This window comes from Hoplias malabaricus, chromosome 4 (genome assembly GCF_029633855.1).
Source record: "Hoplias malabaricus isolate fHopMal1 chromosome 4, fHopMal1.hap1, whole genome shotgun sequence".
NCBI classification, from domain to species: Eukaryota; Metazoa; Chordata; class Actinopteri; order Characiformes; family Erythrinidae; genus Hoplias; species Hoplias malabaricus.
The window spans coordinates 68,845,490-68,863,324 of record NC_089803.1 but is presented as its reverse complement, the minus strand read 5'-3'; the positions used below and the strand labels follow the sequence as shown (position 1 = coordinate 68,863,324).

Below are 17,835 nucleotides of genomic sequence, written 5' to 3'. Positions count from 1 at the left end.
CACTCCTCACAGACAGTCACCCGGAGGAAACCCTCGCAGACACAGGGAGAACACACCACACTCCTCACAGACAGTCACTAGGAGGAAACCCTCGCAGACACAGGGAGAACACACCACACTCGTCACAGACAGTCACCCGGAGGAAACCCTCGCAGACACAGGGAGAACACACCACACTCGTCACAGACAGTCACCCAGAGGAAACCCTCGCAGACACAGGGAGAACACACCACACTCTTCACAGACAGTCACCTGGAGAGGGAATCGAACCCAGAACCTCCAGGCCCCTGGAGCTGTGTGACTGGGACACTACCTGCTGCGCCACCGTGCTGCCCTTATTTTAAATCATGTAGAACTTTAAAAAATTGTTGGTCATCATGGCCCCATTCGGTGTTTTCTTGTTTGTCTTATTTCACAGTGACCATTTTCAATAACCAACACTGAGCATTTGTGCATGTAAACTCCTTCGTAACTCAAGTTGTGTAGTTCTGTAGCACTGTCGCTAATGCAGCCTCCTGAGTTTGGAGACTTTTCCACCTTAAGTGATATGAAACAACAGAAATAAGTCAATATTAACCCACTTATGGAGCAGGAATACAGCAATATCCTCATCTTGGTTTGTGCTTTTTAACGTTTGGCTTTCTCTGTTGTCAAAATATGCCAGATGCCTCTGCAAGAGGAGAGGGATAGAGAGAAAGTCTAGCATACTGGATCTAGACAGTTTAGCTGGTTACTCATTTACAGACACTTCGTAAACACATTATACTGGTTTCAAGCAAACAGACCGGAGAGCAGCAAATAGCAAGGAAACATTTAAGTTTTATAAAAAAAATTACAATTGTGAAAGTCAACTTTAAGGAGTTGAATATATATAAATCCAAGTAGTATCCTCCATTACCTAGTAATATATTTATCATTAAACCTGCGCATACCAGCTCTTATTAAAACCTGTAATGTCTTTGCTGAGTTGTATTTTGTTCTGCTGTGTGCCAAGATCTGTTATGTGTGTGTGTGTGTGCGTGTGTGTGTGTGTGTGTGTGTGTGTGTGTGTACACATTTGTATATGTATATATCAGTGGCGGATGCTGGTCTTTCAAGGAGGGGAAGCTCAATTTCGGCCTACATCATAAAATGTGTGGGTTTATTTACACGTAAATTCTACCCTCCGTTCCTTTTTAAGAAAATGATCTGTGACCCTGTCGTACCAACAAGGCGTCTTTTCCAGGGATTTGACTAGTGTCCTCTCAATGGCCAGCAGAGCTAGGCTGCTTAAACGGCCTTGGCCCATGTGAAGTGTGTCCGCCTGTGCTCCCACGGATCTTTACACCAAAGGATCGCTGATTCGCTCATTTCGCTGTCAATCAAAAAGGGATTCAGCCTCAGACAGATCATCCAATCATCATGCAGAAGCTGAGCGTCCGGGCCGGCCGAGGCCAGCCCACTGCCCCATAGACCCCCAGAGACGCTGAGCGTCCGATGGGCGGGACAAAGCCCAGCATTTATCCAATGACTCGTCTCGTTTCGCTGCACTTCGCTGCTTCGCTATTGAACTCTGTGGACGCTCAGCGTCTGTTTAAAGCACTGTGAAGCTGCGGGAATGATTGAGAGGAAAGCCGTGTCTTTACCAGTGATAAGAAGCTGATTCCGAACAAAGATTGAGTGCGTTGTAGTGCATATTTATTCAATGACATGTACACACAACAGTATATATTTGATCACTTATTTTTTGACATTTTAGGGGAAGCTGAGGTTATATATATATATATATATATATATATATATATATATTTGGACAGCAACACTTTACTGTTAGCACTAAGCAAACCGTTTGAACGATCAAATCAGAAATCCAAATTTATTTATACAATGTGCGTAATCATTAGTGTGTGTGCTGTACTGTGTGCAGGTGTCTGCAGTGGAGTCTCTGGAGGGTCCTCTGCTGCAGGTGGAAGGCCTGAGTGACTTGCGCCTGGAGCTGCACAGCAAGAAGCTGAACATTCATTTGGTGCTGATTGATGAACTGCACCGCCACCTCTACATCAAGTCCACCAGCCGTGTGGGCCACCGGGCCAAGGACAAGGACAAGGGCCGGCTCGGAGGGTGAGCGAGCGTGATTTGGTTTCAGATTAGGAGTCTAATTGTGGTGTTGTCAACGGTTTAATAAGTTCCCAGGTATATTCTGTGTAAAAACAACTTTTAATTAACAATAACTAAGTGGCAGGCTTAATTTTCAGTTATCTACATTGGTACAGCAAACATATTACAGTACAGATATTAGTGGTGATATGTGTGTGCAGCAAAACAGATTTACAGGATGTAACCTGTGACTAAGGCTTTTATAAGACTAGCTCGACAGGTAATCTTATTGCATGCTGTGTGTTATTAAAAAGTTTCACTTTGAAGTTTAATTTACTCATCAATCTGCGGACTTAATTAGACCCTGCTTATGATTACAATGTAGTAGGACAGTCATATTTTAGCTAATCTACTCTAGACATGCGCCGGATTTTAGTGATTTTGTATGTGTTGCAATATTTAACTAGGGCTGGACAATAATTCAATATCAATATACAGGGGTTGGACAATGAAACTGAAACACCTGTCATTGTAGTGTGGGAGGTTTCATGGCTAAATTGGAGCAGCCGTGTGGCCAATATTCATTAACTGCACATTGCACCAGTAAGAGCAGGGTGTGAAGGGTTAATTAGCAGAGGGTAAGAGCACAGTTTTGCTCAAAATATTGCAACGCACACAACATTATGGGTGACATACCAGAGTTCAAAAGAGGACACATTGTTGGTGCACGTCTTGCTGGCGCATCTGTGACCAAGACAGCGAGTCTTTGTGATGTATCAAGAGCCACGGTATCCAGGGTAACGCCAGCGTACCACCAAGAAGGACGAAACACATCCAACAGGATCAACTGTGGACGCAAGAGGAAGCTGTCTGAGAGGGATGTTCGGGCGCTGACCCGGATTGTGTCCAAAAAACAAAACCATGGCTGCCCAAATCACGGCAGAATTAAATGTGCACCTCAACTCTCCTGTTTCCACCAGAACTGTCTGTGGGGAGCTCCACAGGGTCGATACACACGGCCGGGCTGCTGTAGCCAAACCTTTGGTCACTCACGCCAATGCCAAACGTTGGTTTCAATGGTGCAGTGAGTGCAAATCTTGGGCTTTGGACAATGTGAAACATGTATTGTTCTCTGATGAGTCCACCTTTACTGTTTTCCCCACATCTGGGAGAGTTACGGTGCGGAGAAGCCCCAAAGAAGCGTACCACCAGACTGTTGCATGCCCAGAGTGAAGCATGGGGGTGGATCAGTGATGGTTTGGGCTGCCGTATCATGGCATTCCCTTGGCCCAATACTTGTGCTAGAAGGGCGCGTCACTGCCAAGGACTACCGAACCATTCTGGAGGACCATGTGCATCCAATGGTTCAAACGCTGTGTCCTGAAGGCGGTGCCGTGTATCAGGACGACAACGCACCAATACACACAGCAAGACTGGTGGAAGATTGGTTTGATGAACATGAAAGTGAAGTTGAACATCTCCCATGGCCTGCACAGTCACCAGATCTAAATATTAATGAGCCACTTTGGAGGACATCTTTAAAATGTTATCACGCAGTGGAAATTGATGGTTCATGTTAAGTAAATTCTAGCACAACATGAAGAGTGTTGGCTACTTTTCTGTGCCGTTCACAAGCTCAGAAGGACGGCCCAGATCTCTGCAACATTTACACACACACACAATATCTCACTCTGACCTGAACTCACTGAAAACAAAGGATAAACAATGAGCATGTCATGGCACTGTCCGTTTACCTGTGGCTCTGGCCCTGCTGCTGAATTCAGCCACAGTGACGCTGGAACCAAGCCCCTGGTGGTAATGTGGGGGATGGTTCACTGGAGAACCCCAGGCTCACGAACCAGAGTTCTTTTGGCTATTTGTGTGTTGGATCATTCTCACACAGTGTTTGAAAGTGTTGTGCTGCTAAACGAGTGGATCAGACACATCAGTGGCTGCTGGAGTTTTTAAACCCTGTGTCCACTCTCTGTCCACTCTGTGAGACACTCCTCCCTCGTTGGCCCACCTTGTAGATGTAGAGTCAGAGACAGTAGCTCATCTGTCGCTGCACAGTGTGTGTCGCTCGTCCTCTAGTCCTTCATCAGTGACACAGGACGCTGTCGGCTGGATGTTTTTGGTCAGTGGACTGTTCTCAGTCCAGACACTGAAGGCTTTAAAAACTCTAGCAGCACTGCTGTGTCTGATCCACTCTACACCAGCACAACACACACTAACACACCACCACTACGTCAGTGTCACCGCAGCGCTGATCAAACCTGACCCTCTGGTGGTCCTCTGGGGTCCTGACCACTAAAGAATGTGGTGAACCCTTGTTACACTGCTTTATATGTGTCTGATACAAGAAGTCTTGTGCTAATTCAATCATAATTCTGATTTACAAAATGAAAGAATGTCAGTGCTTAAATGTCTAGAAATGTTCAGCACTGCGATGTGTATTGAGGCCCTTCATCTCGTCTTATATCTGTCCTTTAAAACATTGGTTTGCCTGGTTTTTAAACCCTTTTAATTTAGGAACATTTCCTAAACTGGGAAATAGATGTATGCAGTACATTTTATGGAGGTATTTTTCACAGATGTTGATCACCATGTTCACAATGCAAGACTCTTTCATTTTAAACACAGAGTAAATGGCGCCACAACTTTCAAAGCCGCCGAGGCGTTTTTTTTCCCTCCCCCTCTCCAGTCTTTGATTAATTCACCTATGCTTTCGCTGGTGATGTTGTATCACTCATTACCATGTGCTCTCAGAACTGCTGAAAACATCCAGTGGCTCAGTCTCGGTTTATCATTAAAAGGGTGTGGAGTGTGTCACACAGAGATGCACAGAATAACTGATTAGACTAATTATAAAGCACAGAGCAGAATATGGGGGAAGTTGGTGTAAAAGGCTGCAGTTTTGAAGAAGTAAAGACACATGTGATTCACTTACAGCGAAAGGAAAGACGAGTTTCAATCAGAAAACACAGCAGCAGACGAGATTGCTACAAAATAAAATTAAAACTGGAAAAAGCTGATTCATCACATGCTACCATCTGTATCCCCAAATATAGACACGTATTCAAATCAGTAAGTTTAACCGTATTAATGTGCATCGATTTCTGAATACAGTATATACTCCACAGATAAGCGTTTTCAGTAGAGCTACTTGTGCTGCCATCTTGCCCAATGCCAATGACTAGAAGGATATAAACACCCCACCCCCGATACCCACCAAGAACCTGGCTGTAGAGCAGTGGAACGAAGGATGGAGAGTTAGAGTTTCATTCCATACTTTAGAGATATGTTATGGTCCAGGTTCTCACAGCATTGTTCCATCATAGATGTAAATATAAATATATACAGGGGTTAGACAATGAAACTGAAACACCTGTCATTGTAGTGTGTGAGGTTTCAGGGCTAAATTGGAGCAGCCTGGTGGACAATCTTTATTAATTCCACATTGCACCAGTAAGACCATGTGCATCCAACGGTTCAAACATTGTGTCCTGAAGGCGGTGCCATGAATCAGGACGACAATACACCAATACACACAGCAAGACTGGTGAAAGATTGGTTTGATGAACATGAAAGTGAAGTTGAACATCTCCCATGTCCTGCACAGTCACCAGATCTAAATATTATTGAGCCACTTTGGGGTGTTTTGGAGGAGCGAGTCAGGAAACGTTTTCCTCCACCAGCATCACGTAGAGACCTGGCCACTATCCTGCAAGAAGAATGGCTTCAAATCCCTCTGACTACTGTGCAGGACTTGTGTATGTCATTCCCAAGACGAACTGACGCTGTATTGGCCGCAAAAGGAGGCCCTACACCACACTAATACATTACTGTGGTCTAAAACCAGGTTTCAGTTTCATTGTCCAACCCCTGTATATTAGAAATATAGATCAAACCATAATAAAGAAATGAAGGTATAAGATTTAATGCCAATAAGCATTAATACAACAAGGAAATAATCTACCAAACACAAATGTCCTTACTTTGTTTGGGTTAGGTTTATATGCATGGCCTCATGGACAGATTTATGTAGACTGCAGACTGTTTCTTTCAGAGGAAAAATGTAAACCCTCTAACTTTCAGCTCCTTTCTAAAAGACCCATTTAAAAAACCAAACACACAACCGTAGTCGCATTCTGACCCTGATTAATAAATCACTTTGCCTCATGAAAGCTGTGAGCTGTAATTGCGGGCCAGTAAACACAGCAGACGGGGAACAAAAACACACTGCCGCATTCCTGAGATCAAAAACAACACCACAACAGCACACTTTAGCTCGGCAGGGTCGCCGACCTGCATTAGCCTAATGTGCTACACCATGGCGTCTTAGCTAATACAAAAGAATTAGCATTGCGGCAGTGGCGACACCGGTCCGTAGCCTTCGCGAGCCGAGGGGGCCTGTAATCCCCTGGCGACCGCTGCGTGGCTGCCGGAAAACAAAATCCTGCCCATTATTATTCCTCTCATTCTCATTCACTCGCCTCTGAATGAGTTATCTGTGTTTGCGGTAAATGATGGAGCAGGGTCCCATCAGCTGGGCCTTATGTATAGAAAAAGACATCTCATTACACTGCAGTATTAAAGAGGGAGGGGGGACAGAGGAGGTGGGGATCTTTGTTTATTTATTTATTTTTTGCTTTTTTATTTTATTTAGTTTCTTAGAATTAATCATCGTTCACAAGGACAAATAAAGCTCACAGTAGTGGTCTGCATTTCAAGTGTTACTTTCCTGGGCATGTGAATCTGATATTAACAAACTGCATTCAGGAGTACAGGGGGTCCTCGACTTACGACGTTAATCCGTTCCTACGTCGCGTTGTAAACCGATTTTTGTGTGTAAGTCGGAACATACGTACGTACTGTACGTAAATAACATACTGTAAGCGCTTATCCTATCCGAGAGAACGACATAGCAGCAAGCTAAAATGGCGTACAATGCGACTGGGGTGACGCCGTCCTCCTCGGTCCTGAGCCGCGTAACCGTGTATTCTTCCGCCGCGCACACCAAACACGAAGTTCGCGTTACGACGTTTACGACACAAAACCAATTAAGTCGAAAAAACACTTTATACAGTAAATGGGAGATGTCGTAATCAAGAAACATCGTAACTCGGGACTGACGTAACCTGAGGACCTCCTGTAAATATATGAAATTGGGAAGAACAAGGATGATGAATATCTATTAATTCTAAACAGATTAAGCCATTTCAAGCTGTTTGCCTTGAGATTTGATCACCATTTTTGACATATTCAAAATCATTTTTATTTTACTATAACATCAATTTTGATCCTAAATATTATTTTGTTTTTGATTAAAGAAAAACTATTCGCAACTGGAGGACCTGTTAAAATCCTGTTATGCATATGTTCGTCAGGACACTGGTCAACATCTGAGCATATGGAAATATTATATTTATTCTACAGGCACCACATTATAAAAGAACAAAAATGTTCCTTCACAAATAAAACAAGCACCATTCCGTGAAAGTTAATCTGACACCATGGAAACGATGCAGGACAATTTGAGTAGACAATAGATCAGACTCTAGGAGAGAATCTGTGGAAGACAAACAGCTACAGCCAATCAGACACAGGCTCCAAATTTGAGAAAACTCTGTTGATGAATCCACCATAATGTCTGCAATTTCTAAAATGCAACCAATACAGATTGATACACTGTGGTACTGGATTACAGAGCGAGCAACAGTAAGAATCAGCAGCATCCTCTACGGTTTAGTTTCACTGTGATTTTTGCCTCTTGTTGCTATAAAACTGTGTGAACAGTGGGCTTAGCAAAGAATGCTGATAGGTTGATGGGGCTGCACTAATCATGTGTTGAGATATCAACAACACCCATCTGTCACTGCTCTGCGAGGGCTGCACATCTACAATTGTGCTCATCATTCTAGACGCATCCGACATCTCTTCCCTACCATTTCTTTCTTTTTTTTTTCTTTCTCAGATTTGGATTTTTGGGCCACAGATCATTGACCCCCAACAAAAGCACAAAGGACCTCATCTTCAAATACTTTTGCACAATTACCTGCAAACAAACGAGTTCTTTGTTTAAGAACACTGATTGCGGGGTGTGACCAGGCTGGTGACCAGCAGGGGGTGGAGGTGCCAGGCTGTTGTGGCTTGTGTATGGTTCTTCCACACGCTACTGAGGCTCCTGTTTTTGTTAAATGAGTAAATTCTTAAATTGCCAAACAGTCTTGTTTCTTAAAACATCAATCATCCAGTCCATCACACACCAAACGAGTCAAACGCTGTTTGGCGAATTTTTCATGGGCGCAACCCACATACTCAGCTCATACAAATGCATGTTCCTTACAAATGTGGCACCATATAAAAGGGAAATTAACAGGCTTTCCAACGGTATACGATTTATTGCCAAGAAGCATTGTTACAACAAATAAATAATCTACCAAACCCAAATTTCCAGCTGTGTTAGAGTTGACCAATAAACTCCTATGGTCCCCATGCCTAACACCAAGCCTTGGCTAGAGGGCTAAAAACCTCCCAGCATTGGACTGTGGAGCAGTGGAAATGCGTTCCCTGGAGTGATGGACCTCCATCCACTATCTCTGGGGTGAGTGGGAGTGTAGTTAGTGATCCGTATATAATCGTCAAAGATCAGTACCTGATCTTATTAATGCTGGTGTAGTTGAAAGCAGTCAAATACTTGTGGCAATGTTTCAACATCTAAAGCCTTCCCAAAGGAGTAAGGGCTGTAAACTACTAATTTATAGCCTTGATTTCAGAAGAAATGGTGCATGAGCAGGTTCTGGCTGCAATAATTCATCCAGTCCTGTATATAATAACTAAAATTAGGTGGAGATTGTTTTATAATTGCAATTACTTTCAGTATAAATGACCTTTCAAATCTCAGATCAAATATTGTAGGGCACTCTAGTGTTCCTTTCTTAGACTGTGTCACTTACTGTAAAAACAAACACTGCAACCTTTTATGGCTTCAAAATTCTGTTGTTACACTCCATATTCTTCCCTTTTTTTCCCTCTCCCACCCCAGGTCGACTCTGAAGGACTCCTCCATTTTGGATGTCAGCAGCCTGTCCACTCCACGTAAACTCACGGAGCCCTCCCAGTTCAGCACTCCAGGAGCATCAAGCAGTAAGGAAACAAGGGAATGAAGCACAAAGTCACAAAGTGTCTGAGAAATGAACAGAAAGACAAAAGCCCATTTCACAGCAGAAGTGTGAAATTGCACTGCTTTAACGCCACTATTGCTTGCTTCCATTCGCTGCCTTCAATAATGAATTTCTCCCTGGGTCTCTTGCAGCTGGGAACGTCTGTTTTCGGGCCTCCTACGAGTAACAACTTTTCACCATCGTTATTAGGATTGCATGGGTTTTTCCGCTGCACGTTGTTAACAGTGTTAACAGCTCCGGGGCTTCTGTAGGAGTAACAGAAAACCTTTTTCTTTTAGTTTGGAAAAGCTTTAGAATAAAGCTTCCTTAAGGCACCATTCACAGCCAAAGCCTTAACAGCTGCAGGTCTTTATTGTGCCTTATTGGCCAATATTATAATATTACTGAGCTTAGGTTTCCCAGCCAGTGTTGATGAAAGCAATAGCTTAAGACCTACAAAATTTCAGCTGCAGCCAAAGCTACAGTGGAAGGTGCCTGGGGTGGAACTAAAGAGAGGGGTGTTATTGTTGGGTGAGGAGCGCAGATTTATCCGCCAGTGTTAGTGATAATGAAAACATTAGCAGAGATCGTGCCATAGTTATTACGTCCATTAAGATGCCATTAGTAGCTGAGCATCAATGCAGCCATCGGCAGAACACGTACCACTAAAACACACAGGCGCCTCCTTTATCACTTTTAGACATTTCCACATGCCCGAACACAGTGGCACCCTCAACGTATTCACATCTGCATGCATGTGGCCCCCCTCCTCCTTCTGCACATCTATAATCATGATACCGTCATATCGTGTTCCAATAACAGAGATAACGACTGTTGAGCAGCTCTACTCTTCCATTATTAATCACGCCGAGCTGTCAGCACAGTGGGGGCGAAGGCCTCGTTAGCCCTGCACTCCAGTGTGGGCTTGGCTCCTCTGGGGAGCCCTGCTGGTGTTATCAACTCCACTATCCCACCCACCGTTGTCCGCTTCCCCCACATCTGCCGTCCCACGGCTCTTAGCGCAAAAACCAGCTCAATTACGCACACAATTATTAAAATGCTCATTCCGTATATTTATTAACCAATTACCTTCCGTTCCATTATTCAGTGCATCTCCCCCCCCCCCCCCCCCCGCAAAGCCACTGAACACTTGCCAGCCATAAGTTAGATTATCATTTCACTTTTGTGCTGGTGTGACATTTCTTCTCGCCTGTCTACAGTAATTGATAAGGATTTACCAATATAGAAGAGCCAATCCCAGAGCCGGCATCCTCATATGCATATGAAAGCCTGTCTTGCATTTGAACAGTCTGCCAAGTGCTGTTTAGTGAGTCAGCGTGTTTCCACGAGATCCATAATCATAACAATGTACAGTACTCTGAGGTTTGGTTTTTCTGTAGTATAACCTCGAAGAGTACTGTACATACACAACCATTACATATACTACTCAGTGACAGTTATGAACTTTGGAGAAAGGCTGAATACACGGCAGTGGTGGCAAGAATAAAGCAGTGGTTGATCCCAAACCTGTGGTGAAACTGCTGTAATTCGTAGCCTCATATCGCTTTTGATTTTGTAAGACTTGAAAAAATGTAACATTCTATACAGTGTTATAAGATGGATCTTACAGCTGTTTTACATATGAATTCCTGAAAATAAGGTCCATACATTACCTGGACTGTGTAATAGGGGTTTCTTGTTAAAGTCCGAGTAATGTCCGGCACAAATGCTTTAGTTCAAGTTCAAGAGAGTTTTATTGTCAATTCTGCATATGTACAGGACATACAGAGAATTGAAATTACATTACTCTCCTCTCCAAGATGCAGTAACATTTAACAAAAATAGACTAAATACAACTAGCTAAGTGTATAAATATATGAAAGGGAACAAACAGAAGACAAGTGCAGGACATACGATACCAGCAGCTCACTGATAGAGTACATGAGTCAATGGGACACTGACTGAAGACAATAACCTGATTTGGAGGTAGGATACTGGATGTACAAGGCAGAGTAAACAGTAGTGCAAGATAAACGTATAACAACTAAATAAAGTGAACAGAGAGAGAAGCCGCTGCATTTGCATGCGCCGCCATCTTGGATTGAAATCTAGATGTTTGTACTCACACATCCAACTCGTCTGGGTACTGTCTGGCGTAATGTACAGGTCTGAAATGGACAAAAGGAGTGAAAAGGAGTCTTTTACCATATGTACATTAATGTTTAAATATAACTAGTTTTAATATTGTGAATATGACTAGAGTTTTTTGTGTGTGTCATAACGACATTTTTAACTGTAACAGTGAGAAATGTAAAAAATGTGTGGAAAGCTCATGACATCACATCTTAAATGTAACCAGCTCGTGCACAAAATCCTTGTCTAATTTATGCATCACTGCAGGTTTAAATGACAGACTTTGATTGGTTGTTCTGCCTGTCAGTCAAATGCCCAGTAGGCAGCTCCTTACCACCAAACTCTCTGAGGAAGTCAGATTGCGAGACTAATAACTTTTTAGTACCTTGTAAGTGTTTTCTAGCTTACGTGGAACAGCTGGCACTCTATTCTTAATTCCGGTTTGGGGAAGACCCAAGTTTCTGTCTCTCACTCTGAGTGTTAATTCGTCAGCGACTGCTCCTTAGTTGATTACTTTCTCTTAATAGTCCCTTTTTAAGGGGAATTTGCTAAAGCAGGTAGAAACGCCTCCGATTCACAACTAGGGCCAAAGTAATCCTTGCTCTAACCACTTTGCCCCATGTTACGTGAAAAGTGTGCAATTACTGCCATTGGTGGTACTTGAAGTGTAATAGGATGGTGCCACCAAAAGTGTTTTCCCCCCTGGCGCAGAGGACTCTTCCTTTTGTCACCTACTATTTTGTCTAATGGCCTCAATGCACCTCATTTGTTGGTGATAATTGTAGTAATTATTGTACAAACTACAGTCAGTAAAGTCCATTAACTTGCCATAAACATTCATTGGTTTGAGAGGAATTAACAGAGACATGGGATAAAAATTAGAACAGCACTCCGCTGTCACTCTTAATGGAACCAGAGTGAAGTCTGGAGTTGGCTGTGTGTTGCCCAGGTTTGAGGATGTGTTTAGTGACTGACACAAACATGGGAGAAGATTCAGTAGTGACAGTAAACACAAGGTTGGTTGAAGGTCTCTGACTTTGATGGAGGGATATAATTGATGTATCAGCTACATTTTATAAAATTAATACATAAATTGATATAAAATCTCTGAAATATTCTTAAAAAAAAAACATAGTTAACTAAATAAATAAACCATCCATCCATCCATTATCTACCGCTTATCTGGGTCCGGGTCGCGGGGGAAGCAGTCGGAGCAAAGAAACCCAGACCTCCCTCTCCCCAGCCACGTGTCCAGGCGTCGAGACATGTAGTCTCTCCAGCGTGTTCTTGGTCTGCCCTGGGGCCTCCTTCCAGTTGGACCAGACGCCCGAACCACCTCAACTGGCTCTGACCCTCGGTTACTGAAACTGGCTTTTGGATAAATAAACCAATGCATGTTTAAACTTAATTTCTTTAGTCAGGGCTTGTACTATCACCCTGGGTTACAAAGTTGGGAGGGTGAATGCTGTCATGTCCAGTATCTGAGGTATATGAAGCCATCCATGGTGTTTCATTGACCTGCCACTTACACAATATCATTGATAGCAGTGGCAGTGCTCTGTGTGAAACTCCCAATCTCCTAAAATAACATCTGCATTGAGATGGTTGCATCATTCAGGAGCCCTGTAGCCCTCAAGTAACATTTTGCTGCTGTCAGGACAAATCTGTGTATCTCCATTGTGTCAAAATGTGGTGTTAAACCACCCAGAATACATGGTACTCAAACAGTTCTGTAGCCACACCTTGGCAGCACATTTAATAGCAGCAGGCTTTAAAATATGCAGATGTATTTACGCTCTTCCAAATATCCGTGCTGAACGTATCTTTGTGTTTGTCTGTAGTTCGAGATCTGCAGGAGGTGAGGGAGGACCTGGAGGTCGATCCAGAGGAGAACAGCGCTGAGTTTATGGGTATATTGATCAAAGCTCTGGCCAAACTCAAGAAGATACCGGAGACCATTAATGCCATCATGGAGCGCCTAGAGCCTGAACTCAAACAGATCCTGAAGAGATCTACCACCCAGATTGCAGACCATGCTTACCAGAGAGGAGAAAGCCTGGCACAAGACAACCAGCCAAGGTAAGGACCATATAAAGACAACCATGGCCTGCAAAGTTCAAGAGTTTGACCTCACAAGGATAAGTCAAAATATGACCTGATCTTACATAGTAATTCCTGAAGCTGTAAACAGTGAACATTACATTAGAACAACTAATCTCGCTTCAGAGTAAACAGCTAATACACTCCAGTTCACCTTTGACAACACCAGGCTGTTGCGGTGAGTAAAGAATCATTAGGAGCAATGGTAAATCTCTATACAGATGCAGACAGAGCCTTTTCGTTGGTGTCCTTACATGCCCATATTGTTGGAAAAGCGCCAGTGAAATGTGCTACAGATAATGGAGCGAGCGGAGGGTCCTTTCCAAAGTGCCCGTTTAAAGTGGACAAATTTAGTCCATTTTCTGGATATTTTGGGATCTTTGGGCCATTTGTTCACAGATGTCCCACTGTACATTGAATGATTGCAGCCAAAAACAACACACCTTTTCGTCATTTTGCATTAAATTAAGTGCAGCTTCTAGAGTTGTTGTCCACCGTCTACGTCACAGGCAAGACGCCTATTAGAGTTTCCCAACACCGCTGGGGGAGGGGCCAACGGTCTTTTAAACCTTATTCCTTCAATTAGTAAGAAATAACATGTTTTCTGCCTCTAAATAAACACAAGTTAGGAACTCAAACTCCACTGTATTTATTTGTTTGACACTTTCATAGAGCTGCTGCTTAGCCTTTAATGGATGGTTTACTGTCTGTTACTACCTCTGTGAAGGCCCTGAAAGCCCCTTTCATTGACATCATAACTTGCTTGTAGCAATTACTCAGGCAATGTGCAGCTGTATACACCCTCGCTGAGCATTTAAATTACATACTACCTGCTTCTCAATCTGTAAGGCACTACTTAGAACTTGTTAGATAATTGTTTAGCCATGCTCTGAATCAAATGTAGAAGGATATAATCCATGTGTATCCATTCCGCAGTAATACGATGTTATAGTGCCTGAATATTATTCACACAGCTAATTTACTCATAAGCCTGTGGGGAGGATTTAACAAGATTAATGACACGGTGCTCGTTATGGTGACATAACATTATCGTAGCTCTAGTAAACTGCAGGTCAGAGAGTTATAGCTAGACGTTGCTGTCCCGTGCAGGCCTCAGAGAAGTCTTTCTCCGAACATTTGGACAGAGATGCAGTAAAATTCATATTTACTGTCAGTGTACAAAACTAGGTCCCTATTTTTAGGAACGTTCAGTCAAATGAACACACACATAATGTGATAGTAAACAGTTGACCAGCGCAGTATAGACCTTAGTGTCTCTTTTGTGTGTTATATCACTGTCCCACTGGAAGGGGGCCCTCTACATTTATAATGGTAAGGGACCCAGGAAAAAATGTGAATGTCTCTAGGCAACAACTCTAAATCCATCCATTCATTCATTATCTGTAACCCTTATCCAGTTCAGGGCCGCGGTGGGTCCAGAGCCTACCTGGAATCATTGGGCGCAAGGCGGGAATACACCCTGGAGGGGGCGCCAGTCCTTCACAGGGCAACACACTCACATACTCACGCATTCTTGACTCAAAATACTGTTGACACTTTTTCTAACACACAAAGAAACCAACACAAATTGACTGTGCTGTATAATCATGAATCCAATACTTCCACCTACTCTTGACAGGTCTTCTCTTTTTTTTGCCTCTTGGGAACAGTTACAGATGCAATAGAGGCACTGTGCTTTTGATTATTGAACTTTTAGATGAAAAACACGTATGAAAAATGTGACACCACACGCTGGGAAACACAACACAGCGAGGCTCCAACGAGGAACAGTGTAGCATCCCCAGGATGTTATTTCGGAAAATAAATTCATTGTAAATTTAAGATATTAATAATACATTTTCATATGGTAGTATATGATAGAACAGAATACATGATATAAAATATAAATTCATATTTTATTCATACATTTTTCATGAGCTACTACACTGTTTTTGTTTTCTTGATCTTTGAGTCAACAATTTTTCACAGTACACCACAAACTTACAATTTAATTATTAAATCACTCACAAATAATGAAATCTGTGAAAACTAACCCCAGGAATGTGGAGGACTGACTGCTTCCCGTAGACTGTAGCAGTATTTTGATTGGTTTAAATCATAAAATAAGGACTTTTCACACAGCTCCAGGGAACTGGAGGTTGTGGGATCGATTCCCGCTCCGGGTGACTGTCTGTGAGGAGTGTGGTGTGTTCTCCCTGTGTCTGCGTGGGTTTCCTCCGGGTGACTGTCTGTGAGGAGTGTGGTGTGTTCTCTCTTTGTCTGCGTGGGTTTCCTCCGGGTGACTGTCTGTGTGGTGTGTTCTCCCTGTGTCTGCGTGGGTTTCCTCCGGGTGACTGTCTGTGAGGAGTGTGGTGTGTTCTCTCTTTGTCTGCGTGGGTTTCCTCCGGGTGACTGTCTGTGAGGAGTGTGGTGTGTTCTCTCTTTGTCTGCGTGGGTTTCCTCCGGGTGACTGTCTGTGAGGAGTGTGGTGTGTTCTCTCTTTGTCCGCGTGGGTTTCCTCCGGGTGACTGTCTGTGAGGAGTGTGGTGTGTTCTCCCTGTGTCTGCGTGGGTTTCCTCCGGGTGACTGTCTGTGAGGAGTGTGGTGTGTTCTCTCTGTGTCTGCGTGGGTTTTCTCCCACAGTCCAAAAACACACGTTGGTAGGTGGATTGGCGACTCAAAAGTGTCCGTAGGTGTGAGTGTGTGAGTGAATGTGTGCAGCTCTGAACCCACCGCGACCCTAATTTAGATAATGAATGAATGAATGAATAAGGACTTTTCTCCTGAACATTTGCCTTGGTTTAAATAATGACGTTAGTTTCAAACCTTTTTTGTTTGACTATGTTTAAAAAAAAAAAAAAAAAAAAAAAAAAAAAACTATTTAGAATTAGAAAGGCATTTTGAGCGATAAATTTTCCATCATATATATAAAATAACTTGACACTTAAAGTCAACATTAGCCAGATTTTGTATACTGTTGTCAGAAATGAAGAAAAACAACAACGTGCTGCTTTTTACCACCTGGGTTTCATCACCTGAAAGCTTTCCTCAGGTACTCAGCAGCGCGGGGTCTGTATTAACTACCAGCCCGGCTAAATCAGAGGAGGGGATTCAGTATAATAACCTCCTCCCAGTGTTTATTGTAAATGAAAGAACCTTTCGTAAATGCTCAGGCAGTGAGGCAAAAGTGCCAACAAGCTGCTGTCGTACTTCCTCTAATATCAGGTTTTATTTATGTCACTTTTCTGATTTGGAACGCTGGTTTATGGGGTGTTTTGTTTACTCTGTTGGTTAATAAATAGCGCTCTGTGAAGTTTAGGAGCTGAGGCACGTGCCCCGGTCGTGTGCGTTACTGTAAGACGGTCCCTGCATTAAATAAACAAAAGATTCTGATGTATTTGCTGGTCCTCTTGGTGCGCTGAGAGAAAAGACCCTTATCTGTATTATTTCTGTGAAAGTGCACTTAGGCTTGTGATCTGAATCTACATCATCCATGTGGTCATTATTCAAGGGTCAGTTTAGGAAGCTGAAATTAGTATTGATGACGGTCGCTATGTTTTCTTGCCTTATGCCTTGTGTTTCAGGGCATTTTAATAGCCCCCCCCCCAACCACACACACACACACACACACACACACACTCTCTCTCTTTCCAATTTATGTCTTCTGGGATCAATGCTCGCCTTTATCACTTCGTATTCATAACTCCCTCATTTAGAGAAATGGTATAATCCATAAAACGGCCCCAGCCTGCATTTCCTTAAGTGTGGGAGTTAGCGAGGAAAAACAAAAGCAGTGGGAGAAAAGGCGAGATAATGATGGCACTTAAGAGAGCACTTATCCAGGGCAGAACTGAACCCGGCTCTCTAGAACTGTTACTCTTCTCTCGCCTTTCTCTGGATGATGACATTCCTGCTCTTACATATCGTGCGTATCGTTTCTCCAAATGGAAATATCTGCAAACTCTATTGGCTGAATATTGCAGTCTGTTTTTGTGGTGGCTGTGATAATTCATACGATTTTTGGGGTTATGTTTAGCAGCTGACATTTTGTAGAATATTATTTGACTGTTTGGGACTAAATATCCTCCCAGGTTCCGCTGAGATTTAAAACGACAGACGTGTGAGCGCCTGAATAAGGGCGTACGTTTGATAGAACACATCTATGCTCTGCTTATTCTAAGGATTATCCTAAAGCTGGGATCCTAGACGTCGTCTTCTGAGGCAGTCGCAGCGGGTGATTTCATTGTGTCTCTCTTGATGGAGATGGAGATATGTGTTGCTTGTTTGTGGCTCTTTAAATGATCAGCTTTTACTGTGTCATAGGTTCTGGCAAAAAAAAAAATAATCCAATAAAATGTAGCAA

At 43.0% G+C, this 17,835-nt stretch overlaps 1 protein-coding gene across 1 annotated transcript in view; it reads left to right on the top strand.

Annotated features, from left to right (window-relative positions):
- The window catches only part of exoc4 (exocyst complex component 4), a 253,279-nt gene that overhangs the window by 14,658 nt on the left and 220,786 nt on the right, over positions 1 to 17,835 (top strand). Inside the window, exons 4-6 of the mRNA XM_066669357.1 lie at positions 1,907 to 2,100; positions 9,122 to 9,222; positions 13,214 to 13,451. Coding sequence (XP_066525454.1) covers positions 1,907 to 2,100; positions 9,122 to 9,222; positions 13,214 to 13,451 — 533 coding nt within the window. The remainder of the gene's footprint in view (positions 1 to 1,906; positions 2,101 to 9,121; positions 9,223 to 13,213; positions 13,452 to 17,835) is intronic.